General features: G+C 47.4%; 2 protein-coding genes across 3 annotated transcripts in view; both read right to left on the bottom strand.

Annotated features, from left to right (window-relative positions):
- Positions 1–10,772, bottom strand: part of SMIM11A (small integral membrane protein 11A) — a 12,585-nt gene extending 1,813 nt beyond the window's left edge. The window contains exons 1-4 of one of the 2 annotated variants that reach the window (XM_039229933.1): positions 10,681–10,766; positions 7,174–7,256; positions 6,396–6,513; positions 1,343–1,513 (exon numbers count right to left, since the gene is read on the bottom strand). In XM_039229933.1, the coding sequence (XP_039085864.1) occupies positions 1,358–1,513; positions 6,396–6,407 (168 nt within the window). In that variant the 5' untranslated portion in view covers positions 6,408–6,513; positions 7,174–7,256; positions 10,681–10,766 and the 3' untranslated portion in view covers positions 1,343–1,357. Of the gene's footprint in view, positions 1–1,342; positions 1,514–6,395; positions 6,514–7,173; positions 7,257–10,680 lie in introns of both variants that reach the window. The other variant, XM_039229925.1, reaches the window with a different exon arrangement.
- A 4,140-nt stretch (positions 10,773–14,912) lies between these two features.
- On the bottom strand, positions 14,913–15,358 carry KCNE2 (potassium voltage-gated channel subfamily E regulatory subunit 2). The gene has a single exon (XM_039228926.1). The coding sequence runs from the start codon at positions 15,356–15,358 to the stop codon at positions 14,987–14,989; it is 372 nt and encodes a 123-aa protein (XP_039084857.1). The 3' UTR covers positions 14,913–14,986.
- Between the last annotated feature and the right edge of the window lie 2,010 nt (positions 15,359–17,368).

The following is a 17,368-nucleotide window of genomic DNA, read 5'->3' as shown; positions in this document are numbered from 1 at the left end:
TGATTTCACGGTTTGTGGGATCGAGCCCTGTGTCAGGCTGTGCGCTGACAGCTCGGACCTGCTTGGGATTCTCTCTCTCCCTCTTTTTCTCTGCCCCTCCCCTGCTCTCGCTCTCTCGCTGTCAAAATAAATAAATAAACAGTAAAAAAGTGTTTAAAAATCCTCTACAGGAATTCCTATTTACAGAAGCATGGCCCAGTGCTTCCTAAAGTGACATGTGGCTGACGGGGCTGTGTTAAGAATCCCCTAGTGGACGTTAACTAAAATTTAAATTAAAAATACACATACATGTGTTAAGAAGAAGGCAAAAAGAATCCCTTAATAGGTTTTCAAAAGAGCAGATGTCCAGGGGCGCCTGGGTGACTCAGTTGGCTGAGTGTCCGACTTCGGCTCAGGTCATGATCTCATGGTTCGTGGGTTCAAGCCCCACATCGGGCTCTGTACTGACAGCTCAGAGCTTGGAGCCTGCTTCGGATTCTGTGTCTCCCTCTCTCTGACCCTCCCCTGCTCATGCTGCCTCTCTGTCTCTCTCAGAAATAAATAAAAACAGTAAAAAAAAAAAAAAAAAAAAAAGAGAACAGGTGTCCACACTCCACCACACATAAAAGAACCTCTCTGGGGCTGGGGGCCTTGAAATCTGCACTTTTGACAATTTTCATCAGTTGCCAAATTTGGGGCCCGCGGATCTGGAACCCCCTGCCACCATATCCGAATCCTCACATCTTTAGAGATGCACAGACTTCAAGCTGATAAACGAAGAAATGAGATCAGCGCACCAGAACGCACCAGAACGCACCAGAACGCAGGGAAGGCCGACTGTCGTACGTTCACTCTGTGATGGGGCTTTAATAACTACTTCCTGGTGCTTTAACCAACAAGCGTGTTCTGGGCCCCTCCTGGGTGCTGTGACAGGCCCAAGGCCACCGCGGCGAGCATAGCTCCACGCTGGGGGAAGGGGCTGTTGGGAGGGACCCTCTGGGGCCGACCAGCAAAGGCCGAGGGGCCTGGGAGTCTCCCGTGGTCTGCAATTTGATGCGAAACTGTAGGGGTTTCTGGTGTGTGTGCTTCTGCTGGGAGAAGGTCCACGGCTCTCGGGAAATGGTCGAGAGTCCCGTGACCCAATACCTGCTAAGCCCGGACACGCCAGCAGCGCCGAGGCTTGGGGCAGAGGCGGCCCAACGCACGCAGGGCGCGGGGGGCCAGGACCTGCGCACCTCGCCGTCCACAGACGCTCCCCGCCAGTCGGCAGGTGGGTCAGACCCGAGGGAGGAGGGCTTCTCCGACTCTCACATCTGTGCACCTCCCCCCCACTGTAAATTTCCCACACGCCAAGTCCCCATACCTCTGATTTTTCCCTCTAGTTATCCTTCTTCTCTGACTGCTTCTTCTTTTCCGCTTCCAGTTTTGCTTCTAATCTTTTCCGTTGGTAGATTTTGACGCCAGCAAATGCCAGGCAGAGAATTAAGGTTTTTGCTGCCAAGATATACAGCAGCAGGGGCACGCGTTCAAGGACCTTAAAGAAGAAAGCGAGCGTTCTAAATGTTCTATGGTTGATAAGGAAGGTTTCTTTTACATTCCGCCGTTTAACAAACCTCTACCGCACACCTATTATGTAACAGGCACTAAGCCAGCCGCTGGGGCCACACCGGTGACCGGGACAGACAGGGTCTAGTGTCCCCTCTGCCCTCCATCGCTCCCTTGCTGCTGGCTTCGTGAGCGAACCACCCACGGATCACAGACCTAACTCTGGTCTCTCACAACTGGATCAGGCCCTTGGCTGGTCACCCCGGCCCCTGCTGCCGAGGTAGCACTGTGGTCCAGTGACAGCTCTGCTCTGCCACTGACTGCCCATGTGACCTGGGTCAGGCACTTGATTTTCTGAGCTTCTGCCTCCTCGAGGGAGGTGGACCAGACCTTCTCTCTAGATTCTCCAACCTTAGGATGCTACGATTTCTTCTTGATTGTAGCTACTCACTAGCACTGGTGCTCCAATAAATATAGAAATACAATAAAATTCAAGACATGAAAACTTAGCTACTTATTAACTGTTCCTATAATTTCCCGTTAGAGAGTAAGTTTTAACCCATGGGCTAAAATGACGGCCAGGGAATAACTATGGATTTGAATTACGCCCTGTACTAGTAGGGACGTTATTATGATGTCTACACAGCAGAGTAGTATCTCAAGGCAAATACTATACTTGTTTTACACACATGGTTAGTATGACCTGAATGAGCTTTTTGTGTGATTACAAATTCCTTCCCAAATAAAGGTATGATTTGGTTGAGCAATCACTTATTCTAGGGGATTTATTCCAATGACATCAGTAAATTGCCAAACATAATTTATTCTACGCAACTCCTATATCATGAGATCCTACTAGGTTCTACTACAGGAAGCACATTTGTCTCCCCTTCTAACAGAATGAGCCTGTGAAAACTTTAGCCGGAAACGATAGGCTCACGGAGCGGGAGGGCTGGGAGAGATTTTAAGCGTGACTAGTCTTCTACCTTGTTTTACAAACAGGGAGCATGAAGCTCATGGTCGGGGAGAGGCCCACGTCACGCAGCTGATTCACAATGAGGCCAGAGTCAGAACGAAACATTCTAACCTCTCTGCCAGTCTTCTTCCCACTGCTTCCCGATTTTCAAGGAAACAGAATTAATGAAATCACAAATGACATACGTGTGTGTTCAAACAATTTTGTTAAAAGTCTTTAGACTCAGACCTAGATATAGATTTCCTGCATAGAAGTCGTGGCATCAGTGAGGGCTCCCGGCAGCTCACTGGGCACCACGTGCCTCCCAAAGATCTTCCTTCCACAGCAGGCAGACTCCGGCCTCCTGTCCCCAGGAGGCAGACAGCCTGTCCTAATCTTATGGCTGAGAAAGTGTAAAGTCTGGAATGGTGAGGGTCTGACCGAGCTCAGGCTGCTCCAGAGCCCAAACTATTGCTAAACTACACTGTGACAAGCACATCCGCTCCCCAGCCTCACCAGTTTTACAATTAAATTATGCAAATAAATGCCTAGGCTACTGAATTTATTAGAGCCAACTGGAATCGCTACCTCTGAAATTATGTATCAGGTTACTCATGGGTATTTGAGGAGGACGCCAAGGGGGTGCAATGGGAACAGAGCAGACATCAAAAGGAGGAATCTAAATATTTGAGTTGTTTTAATTTAACTACAACGGTCAGAATCCAAGAACAACTGCATAATAGTTTCCAACCACAGAGGCAATTTAACAGCAAAGAATAAATACAACATACGCACTTGAGAAAGATCACTTGAGCAACAGTATAAAAGACTGAAAACATTGCAAAAGGAACTTTTTATTGTGACAAATAGAAGCAGCTTAGAACGCAGATCTTCCTCACTCAGACTTAGGGCTAACCTCCACTACTTCCCCCCAGTACCGGCTAATTCACATATTTTCTTGCAGGTTCTCAGTCAAGATGAGGTTGGACACCATGTTTACAAACCAGCTATGAAAGAAAAAAAGTGTTAAGTGTTCTTTTATTTTACTTCCTTGGGGGAAAAATACAATCAGTTCAGAGATGGAGACCTCCTTTTATGTTCGCTGAGTTGATCCAGGCCAACTGCATGCTAATCCACATGGGAAAGTTACCCCCCACCCGTTCTCTCCATCCCCACGGCTGAGCCCACATCACAGCCCACAGTTCCCTGTGATCTAAACATCAGATGGCTTTAGCAGTGACGGGAATGTAGAATTCAACTGGAAGTTAGAAAATGCACTGAACTGGGAACACATCAACAAGTTGACAGAGGCGAGTGGTTTTGGTATTTACTTTCTTTTGAAAGGCAGTGGAGGGGAGGCAGCGAAAGGCAGAAGTTTCAGGACTGGGGGGGGGAGGGGCGGGCAAGCAGAGCGCGGCAGCAGAGGTCAGGGACCCTTCCCCAGGCTTAAAGTGACGGATTTCAGGGCTCCATTCCTGCCCCTCTGGGGGACTGAACTTCAGTTGTGCTAAATGTCTGCCTTTGAATGCCTTTGCATTCTAACAAACCTGTCATTTTATTTAAGTTTTTTATAGTTTATTTATTTTGAGGGAGGGGAAGGGGCAGAGAGAGAGGGTGGGAGAGAGAGAGAGAGCTTGAGTGGGAGAGGGGCAGCGAGAGAGAGAGAGAGAGAGAGAGAGAGAGAGAGCAAGAATCCCAAGCAGGCTCTGCTCGGTCAGCAGTGAGCCCACTGCGAGGCTCGAACTCACATACTGAGATCATGACCTAAGCCGAAGTCGGACACTTACCCGACTGAGCCACCCAGGCACCCCTATTCCAATTTTTAAAACACACCCCCAATACTTGTGTAAGGAGAACAGCTAATTTTTTAAACAAGTAGCAAATGCTGTTGCTAATGTGCAGTATTCACTGTCGGTGATGCCACACGCCCACTGAGCCAGAAAGGGGAGCCCACAGATGTACCGTGGGCTACATAATCCTCCTGCCTTCCAGAGCTCCATGCAGTCAGGATGCAGAGAGAGGCCGTGTCTTTCTGACGGGACAGGGAAGGGCCCCCTCTTAACCATGAGGTGGTTCCCGGGCAGCCTCGGGGCTGTGGGTCTGCTTGAAGTTGGAAAGGTTTGGGCAGATTCTGTCCCTGACATAAGAACGCCTTCTGTCACCAGCAGGACTGGCCTGGGTGGTCAAGGGGCTGTCCCTCACTCTACGATTAAAAACGTTCTCTGCGCCCTGCCCTAGACCCGTGTTAACCCCGGACTAAGTGGTCAGGGGCTCTGGGGGTGGGCCCAGTCTGTGGGGTTTTTCGTTTGTTTTGTTTTTAAAAAAATTTTTTTAATGTTTATTTCTTTTTGAGACAGAGACAGAACATGAGCAGGGGAGGGGCAGAGAGAGAGGGAGACACAGAATCTGAAGCAGGCTCCAGGCTCTGAGTTAGCTGTCAGCACAGAGCCCGGCGCAGGGCTCGAACCCACGAACCGTGAGATCGTGACCTGAGCCGAAGTCGGACGCTTAACCGACTGAGCCACCCAGGCGCCCCCCACAGTCCCCAGCAAGCCTTTAGCACCAGTTACTGCCTCTTGTCCCCAGGGACTGGGGCCACCACAGAGGCCAGGCCCTTCCCTAAATCGCACTCACGCTACTTTCTGCTTCTTCCCATTACATCTCCTCGCTGCCTCATCCTTCCTTCCCAGCCTTTCCACTGTGAGCTCTGGAGTCCCAAAATTTGCCGAACAAACACGCCAACATTTTCAACCTCTTCAGGAAATCCTTACTCTGCCTCTTAACTTCAACCAGGCTCATCCTGGAGAATGGTCACCATGGTCCTCCCGCATGCCCCCCTCTCCCCCCCAAACCTCTGCCCCAAGGAGCTGGGGAAGGAGAGGCGCTCTCTACCTAGCTCCCTGGTCCTGCTTCCACACCTTCCCAGTGAGCCTTGCAATGGAAAGCGGGTGGACATTTCAAACAAGGAAATACTCATCACTGCAAAAATCCACAGTGAGCTCCCAAGTTTGAAAACACACACAGCACACTTACAAATATGGAGGAAACATTGGAAGAAAACACCCCAAAGTTGTTGATGGCGGCCATCTCTAGACAGTGAGACAACACGGTTTTTGCTGCATTTTATACTTTCAAAGAATCTACAATATGATCTATTTTGGTGGCTGCTCTCTAAACCAAGCCTTGAACGTGAGGCCTATCCTTCCCTCCGTAAGGCCCGCTGCCCGCAGCCCGCTGACTGCTCACGGCTTGCAGGCGACTGTCGCCCTGGGCCCCGCACTCCCACCTGTTGAATCTGTTCTGTAGAGGACAGCTGTCTTTATTCCCCAACTAGTTTAAGTGTATATGATGTCATCGTAGATACTTTTTCCAAACACGACAGTTACAAAATATGGCTATAGTCTATAAAAAAAAAAAAAAAACGGTTTCCACGAAAACTACATCGAGTGCTTTCAATGCATTTTCAAGTTGGAGTTGGGAAAAAAACAAAAAACCAAACCAAACAGTGCTGTCGGCAACACAGATGTAAAAGACTGGGGAAGACGACATCGAAATCTGGAAAGATGTTGTATGTAGATTGGTTCCCAATATATTAACCCACTTTGAAGAAACCAAACTGTGGTACCATAGGTAAAACTTGACAGGCGTGGTTTGGGCAAGGGAAGGGGGGCAGACCTGAAGTTGGTATCCCCCCCACTCAAAGAAAGGGCCTAACCCTCCTCCAAAAGTCCGGTGACTAAATGTGCTTTTTTATGTTTTAGCTTAAAAGAAAATAGTAAGTATTATTATGATTCCTACTTTAATTCACTTTTTCTTTTTAATCCGCCTACCTCGACAGCACCGCTGTTCTCAGTTTTTACAATGAGGAGCAAGAAAAGATCCCAAGCCACAAGGTTTAAATCAAAGGTATGCTCACCTTCCAGTTCATGCTGGGCGACGTGCGAATTCACCCCTGGCCAACGCGGGCCCGCTCAGACAAGCACATGAAGAGAGGAACCGCAAGGTCCTGCAAGGTCCTGCAAGGTCTCGCTGTTCTGGGGGGGAGGAGAGAAGACACAGGTCACTCTGGGCTTTCCCAAGCAGACCACCTTAGGAAGCCTTCCCTTTGATGGAGACAAAGGGCACATGAGCAAAGACAGCGAGCCCCACGGAGAGGAGGGTTCGGTGCCCCCAGCGAGGAGACCCAGAGCCTGGTGGAAAGCAAATGACCTGGTCCAGGATTGAGACGGGCTTAGCTCTTGGGGAGCAGAAAGGTCTCTGTGGCCGCTCTTTGCTGGGGCTGGGAGCAGAGCCCCAAGCAGAGGTGCCAGTGCTGCTCCTGAGGGGACAGGCGCTCCCCCCGCCCCCCCCCACCCCCCGCATCTGTGGACAGAAGAGCTCAAGTCCAAAATCTACTTCTCCACCCACCCCCCGTCCTGAGCAAAGAGCTGGCTGGCGGCCGAGTGTCTCTCTTTTTCAAGTCCTCTGAGTGTTAAGCTCATCTTGGTTTTTAAAAAATATCTGGAGGGGAGTAAATGATATGGAAAAGAACTGTCCTCAAGAAGCAATTCCTAGCGAGAAATAAAATCTCATCTAAAATGTGAGGGAGACCGAGGGGAGGGAGAAGTGGGAAGTGACAGGTCAGGGGACACAGTCGGAGCACAGCATCTGCTCCAAGGCCTTGTATGTCATGATTCCTATGCTGTGGCACGTACCCCAAGAGTCAGATGACTTGAGCTCTGGATGAAGAACCCACACACTCTGGTAAGTGACTTCCCTCCCGGGGCCTTGGTCCCATCTGTAAATGAAGAAAGGGGGTGTCAACTAGATGGGCTCTAGGGCCCCGACTTTTTTCTGAAATTTGGCAACTTCCAGGATACTCAGAGCTTCCTGTTACCATGCCCTGCCGCACTACAGCACAGTAGCTGTGCAAACTCAATTAGTCTTGACGGCAGCCCTGGAGGGAGGCTTTACTGTTCAGTGTCAGAGATGAGGCCACCAAGTTTATATAATGCGTCCAGGGTCGCACAGGGACTGGGATTTGAACCCATCCTATGTGGCTCCAGAGCCTTACCCTGATGTAGGTAGAAAGCTTTGCATTCAAAACTCATGGGGTTGCTTGCCTTTAAAGGGACTTAGAATTGCGAAAAGGTACGGGAAAAATTCAGGCCTTGAGAATGGGGATTAATAAAATGAACTTTGGGGGTGACTGGGTGGCTCAGTCGGTTAAGCGTCCGACTTCAGCTCAGGTCATGATCTCATGGTTAGTGGGTTCGAGCCCCATGTCGGGCTCTGTGCTGACAGCTTGCTCAGAGCCTGGAGCCCGTTTCGGATTCTGTATCTCCCTCTCTCTCTGACCCTCCCCTGCTCACGGTCTCTCTCTCTTGCTCTCTCTCTCAGAAATAAATAAAACATTAAAAATGAACTTTGGGGAAAATGTCTTATTAAAACTTTTACTTACAAAAGCACTTCAATATAGAAAATTCATACCTCATCGATTCAAGGTCATAGTATCTGGAAAACAGGCTGGTGGTTGGCACAAGATAACCGAGTTTTCCCCATGACTTCTTTCAAAGGCAGATAAGTTAATGATAGGAATGTACACCCTAAATCTGTTTAAATGTGATGATGTGATTGAAGGTGCTCGTTTTCTTCATGGATACATGGCCTGTTTGTCTTTAAGTAGCAGCAGATTCTGCCTTGCACTGGAGAAACATGTGCCTATAGCCTGTTGCTAGAATTTTCACTCAGTAATATCTGATAATCTCAGGGATCAGCCATGTTGTCATTTAACAATGTTTAAGGTTATGTAAATTTTATTTTTACAACTCTTGCTATACTTGAGTTGTGTACAAATACAGTAGGAAAATTTGGCTGTTCTTAATTTTCTGTGGTCATATTAACATATTAATGTAAGTAATGTATTAATTATAAGAATGTAAGAATTAACCTATTAGTGAAAGATATATTAATGGATCAATGTAAGATATTGATTCCCAAGGTCAAGGGCAACAAACAGGTCCAAAAAGCTTATAGGAGGAAATACACTAAAAAGAACACACCACAGGGTGCCTGGCTCACTCAGCTGGTAAAGCATGCGACTCTTGACTCTTGATCTCGGAGTTGTGAGTTAAAGCCCCACACTGAGTATAGAGATTATTTAAGGAAATTAATTTAAAAAAAAAAAAAGAATGTTGACTTAAAAAAGAACACCCTCTGGCAACCAAATATAACATTTACTACTGGTGTGACCTTGGACAAGTCACTTGGCCTCTCTGAGCCTGGAGCCTTGGATTTCTCATTTGTAAATTTCAGAGACTGGATTGTAAACACTAAGCACAGTGCTCAGCACATGGAAAACATTAAATAAATATCGACCATTATTGTTATGATAAGTATCTCTCCTTCTCCTGATGGACATGACAAGCTTAAGAACCACAAACAAGGGGCGCCTGGGTGGCTTAGTCGGTTAAGCGTCCGACTTTCGCTTAGGTCATGATCTCACAGTTCATGGGTTCGAGCCCCGCGTCGGGCTCTGTGCTGACTGCCTCCTCAGAGCCTGGAGCCTATTTCGGAGTCTGTATCTCCCTCTCTCTCTGACCCTCCACTGCTCACGCTGTCTCTCTCTCTCTCTCCTAGAAATAAATAAAAATTAAAAAAAAAAAAAAAAGAACCACAAACAAGAGGCATCCAGGGCAAAATGCAGTCAACGCAAGATAGCAGGGACCAAGAGAACTGGAGAGCAGGACTCTATTCTTGGTGGCACCAAGGGCAGGCATGTGACCTGGGGCAAGCCATTAACCTCTGAACCAAAATGTTCTCCTTTTAAGAATCGGAGTCCAAAGAACAACTCTGCAACTCTGGAATTCCCAAGTCCCCGTTTTCTCCAATATCACACAATCTGACTATGAAAATTTACTGGTAGTTGCCTCAACTTCATACCTAGGGTGAAGAAATTCAAGCTCCTTAGGAAGAAACATATTTAAAGTCAACCTGCAAAAAAAGTCGTGGAAGCAATGCCGTGAGAGGGTAGGAGACAGGGGGCGGATCAATCTAGCTCATTTCCACCTGCTGCCTCCAAATGATAACCTTCCTTACATCCCATCAATTGTATGCTCTAACTCGGGCATTTTTGTAGCACCTGCCAGGACTTCAGCAAATGAGAACTGAGAAAGCTAAAAATATCAGCGGGCTATTAGCTGCACTGCCATATGTATGCCTGATGCAATATTAAACCCAGAAGGCAGCTGGTATCCTAGGGCTGAACTGCAAAAGCCAACAAGATGTGGACAATGTTGAGGCATAAAAACTGTGAAGTGCTAGAAGCTTCAGACTTCCCCTGGAACTATGCACAATTTAAGCTAACAATTTAATAATTCTATCTGAAAAATAACAATTTAAGCTTTTACTGTAAAAGTGCCATTTTTCCCCCTTTGTCAGATTTCTCCTAAAAACCAGAAAAGCTCTCCGTTTATTCGGGTTAGGACAATGAAAGCCATCTGGACAAGACACTGTCCACAATCTACGTTTTTTTCTTGGCGCACCTAACATTAACTCCAGAGTGGTCTGTCTCCTGGTATCTACACGCTCATTCCAGCCGCTAATTAGGCTGTGTCAGTCCGAACTTTGGGAACCTGTTCGCATTCCCGATCTCTACCCTTTTCACCCCAGCTCTTCACCCAATCATTAGAGGAGGAGGGGGTTGCAGGTGAACCTTGGGCATCACTCCGTCCACCTTAAAGCCCCTCTGCCGGGTCACCTGCGATTCCCAGGGCCAGAGAAGCTGGATCTCGGCCTCTCCGTCACCGACCGTTGCGGAGTAACCCCTAACCCGGCGATGAGGGCCAACGGCGGCCGTTACTACCCCACCCACCCACAGAACGGGGTGTCCAAAATAGTCGCTCATCCCTTCAAACCCTCTGCCCAGAACAACTCTGGGCCCCGACCGGACCTCGTCCCCAGCTAAACACAGCGCCCCCGGCGCCGGATCCGCGGATTCCGCGGCGCCTGGACCAGGGAGCCAGGCATGGGCGCTCCTCAGCTGGCGCCGCGGCAGCTGTCACCCTCCCGGTCCCCACCCGGGAAGCCAGCGCCGCGCGGCACGGGGCCGGCTGGCGGGCATCCCGGACGGAACAGCAAACGCAGGGCCGGCCACCCCAGCGCCCCCAAAAAGCTGTCGAGCTTCGGTTCCGGATCCCGCTGACCAGATGTCACCCACTTACAGCTCCAGGCCGCGGAGGCTCTTCCGCAGAGGCCGACACTCGAACAGTAACTCGCCCAAGGCGGCGAGGAAACTACATGTCCCGAAATGCACCGCTCCGTGCGCCGGCGCAGTGACCCGAGGCCGCTTACGAGGGCTTGCGCCCGGTACGCAGGCGCAGTGGGACGCTCCGCCCCAGACTACCGGGGGCTGCGCGGAGGTCACCGGACACGGTTGGCACGGCCGTTGTGCAGGTTCCGGGCCGTTCCCGTTGTGAACTTACCTGAGCTGGGGGAGGCCGACGGCCGGATGGCTGGGCGCCCCGCTTCCTCTGGATACTCCTCATTTCTGTCTGCGACTGCAGATCCTTGGGTCCCCAGAAGTTTCTAAATATAGCATTCATCGCTGACAAAATGAGATAGCGGTAGCCCTGGTACTCGGTTCCCAGCTTCCTTCGTTCACCAGGCGCGCAGTGCGCGCGTGCCGAGCTCGGGCACACTCAGCCCCTGCCCCGGGGGAGGGCGCAAGCCAGACCTCAGATAAGTGCAAGAGTGACGACAGGGAATGTTCGCGGAGTTCTCTCTCCTTGCTCGGCTCACCCTTCTGCGGACTGAGGAAAAAGCAAGGGGACACTGAGTGGCTGGCGCAAGAACACTCGCGAATTGGAGGGATAGAATTTAGATTCGAACCCAGGAGGTCTCACTCCAAATCCCATTATGACATTTTGTGGCGATGACGTACAAAATGCTAGGCTTGCAGAGGAAAGGACAAAGTGAGGGGTGGAGGGTTTAGTTCGGTTGACAAGCGAAGTTTTCCTATAGAAAGTAACAAAACTGGCTTCGTTCTGAGCACTGTGAGGCTCTTGTCTCCCTGAAGTCTCCTAACAAGCCTATAACAGTTCATAACATAACGAATTCACAGATGAGGAAATGGAGACACGAAGAGATTCATTTGTCCAGGGTTTTAAAGCAGCAAGTGCCGGAGCTGGGACCTGACTCTCAGTAGTCTGGATGTAGACTATGCGGGTGGCAACTGCCGTGGGCTCCTTTTCAAACCGCTTCTGAACTCTTTTCTAAGATGGTAAGTGAGTTCCGGTCCTGTGGAGCCAGGAATCCAAGCAGCTGGAGCCCTAAAAACAAACGAGATAGGAAAACAACAACAACAACAACCACAGCAAGTTGTTTGAATAGGCATCTTTAGTTGCCGAGTTGAAAGTGGAAAGCCTAGGATTTGGGGAATTAATGTTGAAGGCGCAACTTGGGGCAAGTGGTGTCAACAACGGTATAACCGATATGCTTCTAAAGATTGGGCGTTTCGCCCATAACCATCTACGTTACCAACTATACTTTCAGTAATGATAATAAAATGCACTTTCTTATAAAAATTAAATTTCTTTCCTTCAGTTTGGTTTCCTGTGTCAAAGATAAAGCCGAACACTAGTTAAAGCATTAAGGATAGACTTACTTCAGTAACTATGGCAACAGAGAAGAGGGTCCAGTATGAACCAAAGTCAACTTTGATTTATATAGTGGGAACTGGGCGTCTTAGGAGGAGAATGGGGGAGTGGGGTCAGTTGAGCAGAATCAGGGAAGTGGGAATTTACAAAAACCAGGGGATTAGTCAGTCCAATTTGATTTCTCTGAGAGAGAAACAAACTTCTGTCTTTATGACCAGACTCGGTGGTGCAAGTTAGAGCAAGGTACCCACTGGGTGGGAAGGGTTACCTCCTTGGGTGTTGGCATTTCAAAGAGACAAGATAGTTCTGGGTGGTGAAAGATTTATATCTCAAAGCGGGAGAGAGAAGACTTCTAATTCCACGTTTTCTAAAGTAACTGCTCTAAGGGAGGCTTCAGGGAACTGATCCGCCTATCTCCAGGTTTGGACTGAAACCAACAGTAAATTTTTCTGGCAGCTCATTGAGTTTTCTCAGGCAGACACCCCAAAGCGAGGTGGGGTCCTCTTAGGGATGAGGTCTTGAGCTGTTAGAAGCTATGCGAGTGTTTGTTCAAGTCTCTTAGTGTGGAGATGGGGACAAAATCATTTGTATCAAGTCTCTGCAACATTTATAGGCCAAGGCAGAGGCCTGCTTGGTGACTCACAAGAGACTGACCAGAGGTTAGTGAAGATGATGGTCTTTGTCACCTGGTAGAAACCTTGGATCTCAGTCTGACTCCAGACCCAAGGCCAGGACTCTGTAGCTGGGGCTGCTGCTCTGGGCCCACTGTGATGAATGTTCTGTGTGCAGTGGCATTTCTGGATTTCTGATTTGAGAAAGGAGGCCACTCTTGCCACATCTGCTCTGTGAATATAAACTGCTTTCCATGACACTGTTGTAATGCTTATGTTAGCATAATTGCCCATTTGTTACTAGGAAACAAATATCTTGTGGATACCTCTTTGTGGAGCTGTGATCCTTGCAGACAATGGAAGACATCCTAAAAGCCTCGAAGAAAGGCTTCTTTTTGGAATTTTGTCTTGGAACCCTGAGACTTTTTTAAAGATTTGATTAATTTATCATCTCTATATTTTATTTATTATTCCTTATTATTTTAAATGTTTATTTTTGAGAGAGAGCAAGAGTGAGAGAGTGAGCAGAGGAGGGGCAGAGAGAGGGGGAGACACAGAATCTGAAGCAGGTTCCAAGTTCTGAGCTGTCAGCACAGAGCCCTAGGCGGGGCTCAAACTCATGAACCACCAGATCATGACCTGAGCCAAAGTCGGATGCTTAACCAACTGAGCCACCCAGGCGCCCCTATTTATTATTTTTACCTTAAGAGAGAGAGAAAGAGAGAGAGTGAGCATGCATGAGCAGGGGAGGGGCAGAGAGAGGGAGACAGAGAATCCCAAGCACGCTCCACACTGTCAGTGGGGAGCCCAACATGGGGCTCGAACGCATGAACCTTGAGATCATGACCTGAGCCAAAATCAAGAGCCAAATGCTTAACCAACTGAGTCACCCAGGTACCCCTAGAGCCCTGAGACTTGAGGCCCTACTCACAATTGCTGTGCCTTGGCTGAGGAGATGGAGAGATGGGGAAGAGAAAGGTAAGCTGGGAGGCACAAAGCAACAGCCCCATACATCTGTCTTGGCTTCGACTTCCTACTCAGCTTCTCTGAGAGAGTAGACCTTAACCCGAGTTAGGTCACCCTCCTGTCCCCGCTCTAGCTCTGCTCACTCTGTGTTGATCATCTGTGTTGATCTCCTTGATAACTTGTCAGATTACATTGTTTTATCGTGATGTTTACGTACCTGACTCGCTCTAATGAGTAGGCCACTCCAGCTCAGGGAGTCTTGTTCATCTCTACACTCCTGGGGTCTACACCAATGGCCGGAGTAGACAGGTGTTAAATATTGCTTTGGCTTAATTAATAGATGAAGTCACCTAATCTGTGGATTGCATCTATAATGCAATGTCTATATATAATGAACTGTCTAGCTTTTCAACAGACGTCGGTAATTCAGACACCTTCTGCATCATTAGTCTCTTGAAACATAAATGAAAATAATTGTAAATGGAAGAAAATAGAGTGAAAAGAATATGTTATTTATAAAGTAATGTTACAACTTTTCATTATTTTTTTCTATAATAACAAGAACTTTAAAGAGTTAGATTGCCATAAAACTTTAAATGTTAATTTAAAAATATGTTTCTGTTGCACCCGATAGTTCTTAAAGATGCCACTTCTCTGTTGTGGACAATTTGCCCTTGTGAAATGTTTGTTCTGTCTTCAGGCTTCCCAATAAGCTAGATGTTGGGAAAACAATATGCATAAAGTAATCTGGTGATTTTGTTCATTCGTCACTTCAGACTCGACATTCATGAATTAATAAATAAATGCTCTGATGTCAAGCCAAGCAGGTGACACATTTTTGAACTATGGCTTCTGCACAATACATCTGGGTTATTTACAAAGTGAATTCGTCACATACGAAATAATGTTTCATGAGGAAGACGGTCCATTGATTTGTAAGTACCTGTCCCCCCCCATCCTTGCTGCTAGCACACAGGCGCTGTACTTCAAATTTGATTTTATTTCCACTAACTTGACAAAATGTGTCAAATTTGACAGTGATTAAAATGATATTTATATTGCACGGAAAGTATAAGAGGTCTTCAGCATAAAATACTGCTCTGATGAGCAAGTATAAATCACACTGAGATTAAAATGTCATCTTAGTTGAGTTGTCACATGATCTGCATGAAAAATCTCAACAGAAAGCAAGGAACTTAATGTCTTCTAAGCAGCGACAACTTGGATTTGCTCCACGGCACAGGTATCTCTTCATATCCAGGTATCAGCTGTTGGCTTTACGCCCTTCTTGCTTATCAAGGAGCCGTTTTGAACCCTGCTGCCCCAGTGTTCTCGTGGATGGTGGCCTTTGATTCTTCTAGATTCAGAATTTGACTCTTGTACTTCTCTTGCCAATCTTCCACAATGTACTGGTGGTAGGGGTCGTTGGAGTGCTCTTGGCGCTTGGATTTCACCGTGCTCACCAGGATAGCGACAATGATGAAAGAGAACATCCCGATCATCACCATGAGGTACAAGATGACATAGTAGAAGTTCTCAGCATCAAGTTTGGCTTGCAGGGCCTCTTGCTCAGCTGTTGTGTTCTTGCGCCAATTGTCCATGTAAGTAATAAAAATTCTCTTGAAGACATCTTCCAGCGTCTGTGTCAGATTGGACAAAGTCAGCATATCTGCTTCCTGCTGCTATTTAAATAATAAAATAGATGACCAAGGTTAAGAACACTGATTCTTTCTGCACTTGCCTACTTTAAGGAATAAAGAGAAGGGAATGCAAAAGGAGAGGTAATATAATTTCTTCTTTACCTGGCTGGTGATTGATTGAGTGCATTTTTTTTTATTCTTTAAGCTTTGTATATTCACTTTATGTATTTTTGCATGCATGACATTTTACAACAAAAGTCTGATGGAGTGGTGTGTGGGTGGCTCAGCTGGTTAAGCATCTGACTCTTGATTTCCGCTCAGGTCATGATCTCACGGTTAATGAGTTGGAGCCACACATCAGGCTCCATGCTGGTAGTGCAGAGTCTGCTTGAGATTCTCTTTCTGCCTCTCCCCTGCTCGCTTTGTATCTCTCTTTCTCTCAAAATAAATAAACATTTTTTAAAAAGTTTGCTGGAGGATATATAACTATATATAGCATCCCAATTTATATATGTGAATAAATGTAAACATGCAAATGAAAATGGAATGAATACTGGAAATAAATAGTTCAAAATGTTAATAGTGGGTGGTGTACCTAACATTTTTTCCTTCTTTATACTTTTCTTTTTTTAAAGTGTTTTTATTTATTTCTGAGAGAGAGAGACAACATGAGCAGAGGAGGGGCAGAGAGAGAAGGAGACACAGAACGTGAAGCAGGCTCCAGGCTCTGAGCTGTCAGCACAGAGCCCGATGCGGGGCTCGAACCCACAAACCGCGAGATCATGACCTGAGCCAAAGTCAGACACTTAAGAGACTGAGTCACCCAGGCTCCCCTCTTTATACTTTCCTCACGTTCCAAGTTCTCATGAAGCACCTTGCCCTACTTTGTTTCTAAATGGACCAGTCACCTCACAATGGCTAGCATAATGCCTTATTCATAACAGGCGTTCAACAGATGAAGGAGGCAATGACTCATGTCTGGTCCGTGTTTGCAGAGGATTATGGGGCCAGGATTGCAAGGAGCACTGACGGACGTTGCAGTCTGTTCCATCCCCTTTGTCTTTGGAAAAGTGTGTATTTTCCAAGTATCCCGCAGGGAGGAGTGTGTCCATCCACATTTGACAGAAGCATCTTAAGTAAGTGGCACAAAGCAATGACCTGAGAGATCATTCATATTTCTCAAATCCACCTCTCCTCTACATCCTTACTGGCACTGACCAGCCACCGACACCTTTCACCTGGATGACGCCATGCAGTGCAATGCAACCCTCCCCCAAACTGTCTCCTGGGGCATATCTGTCCCTCCCTGCCATGTACAGCAGTCACTGTGCTCTTTTGAAGAAGGAAATGAGATCAGGAGCATCTCGGTGGCTCAGTAAGTTAAGCGTCCAGCTCTTGATTTCGGCTCAGGTCATGATCTCATGGTTCATGGGTTCAAGGCCCTGTTGGGCTCTGCACCGACAGCATAGAGCTTGCTTGGGATTCTCTCTCTCCCTCTCTCTGTCTCCCTCTCCTTTTCTAAATAAATAAATAAACAAACATTTATAAAAAAGAAGAAAATGAGATCATATCCCCTTGCTTTTAATACGATTCAATACCTTCCTGTCATTCTTAAAATAAAATCCCAGTTCCCTAGTGGGGTTTACCTGGCTCGGCCTGAGTTGGCCCCCAACCACCTCCCCAGTTATTCTATCCTCATGATGACTGGTCATTCGCACCTCTAAGTCAATCAACATTCTCCCGCTTCGGGACATTTGCACATTCTCTTCCCTCAACCTGGAATAGCTTTTCCTTTCTCTTCCCTCTGCTACGCCCTTAGCCTTTTGGCCCCAGCTTAGCCGTCACTTCTGAGAAAACTCCCTGGCCCTGCTCTAAATAAGCTCCACCCCCTACCACCACCACTTTTCTCCAATAGCATCTTTTTTTTTTCTTCAAAGCCCTCTTCACAATAGGTGCTAACTCCGTGTATATCACTGGTGTTTCTGTGTGATTACTGGCTTCTGGTGTCATCTTTCCTACTCAACTGCCATCTCTATG

The sequence above is a fragment of the Hyaena hyaena genome, unplaced genomic scaffold (assembly GCF_003009895.1).
Source record: "Hyaena hyaena isolate Hyena2069 unplaced genomic scaffold, ASM300989v1 scaffold_2, whole genome shotgun sequence".
Taxonomy (NCBI): Eukaryota; Metazoa; Chordata; class Mammalia; order Carnivora; family Hyaenidae; genus Hyaena; species Hyaena hyaena.
Note: the sequence above shows the minus strand (reverse complement) of the source record. Positions and strands in the feature narration are given on the sequence as shown.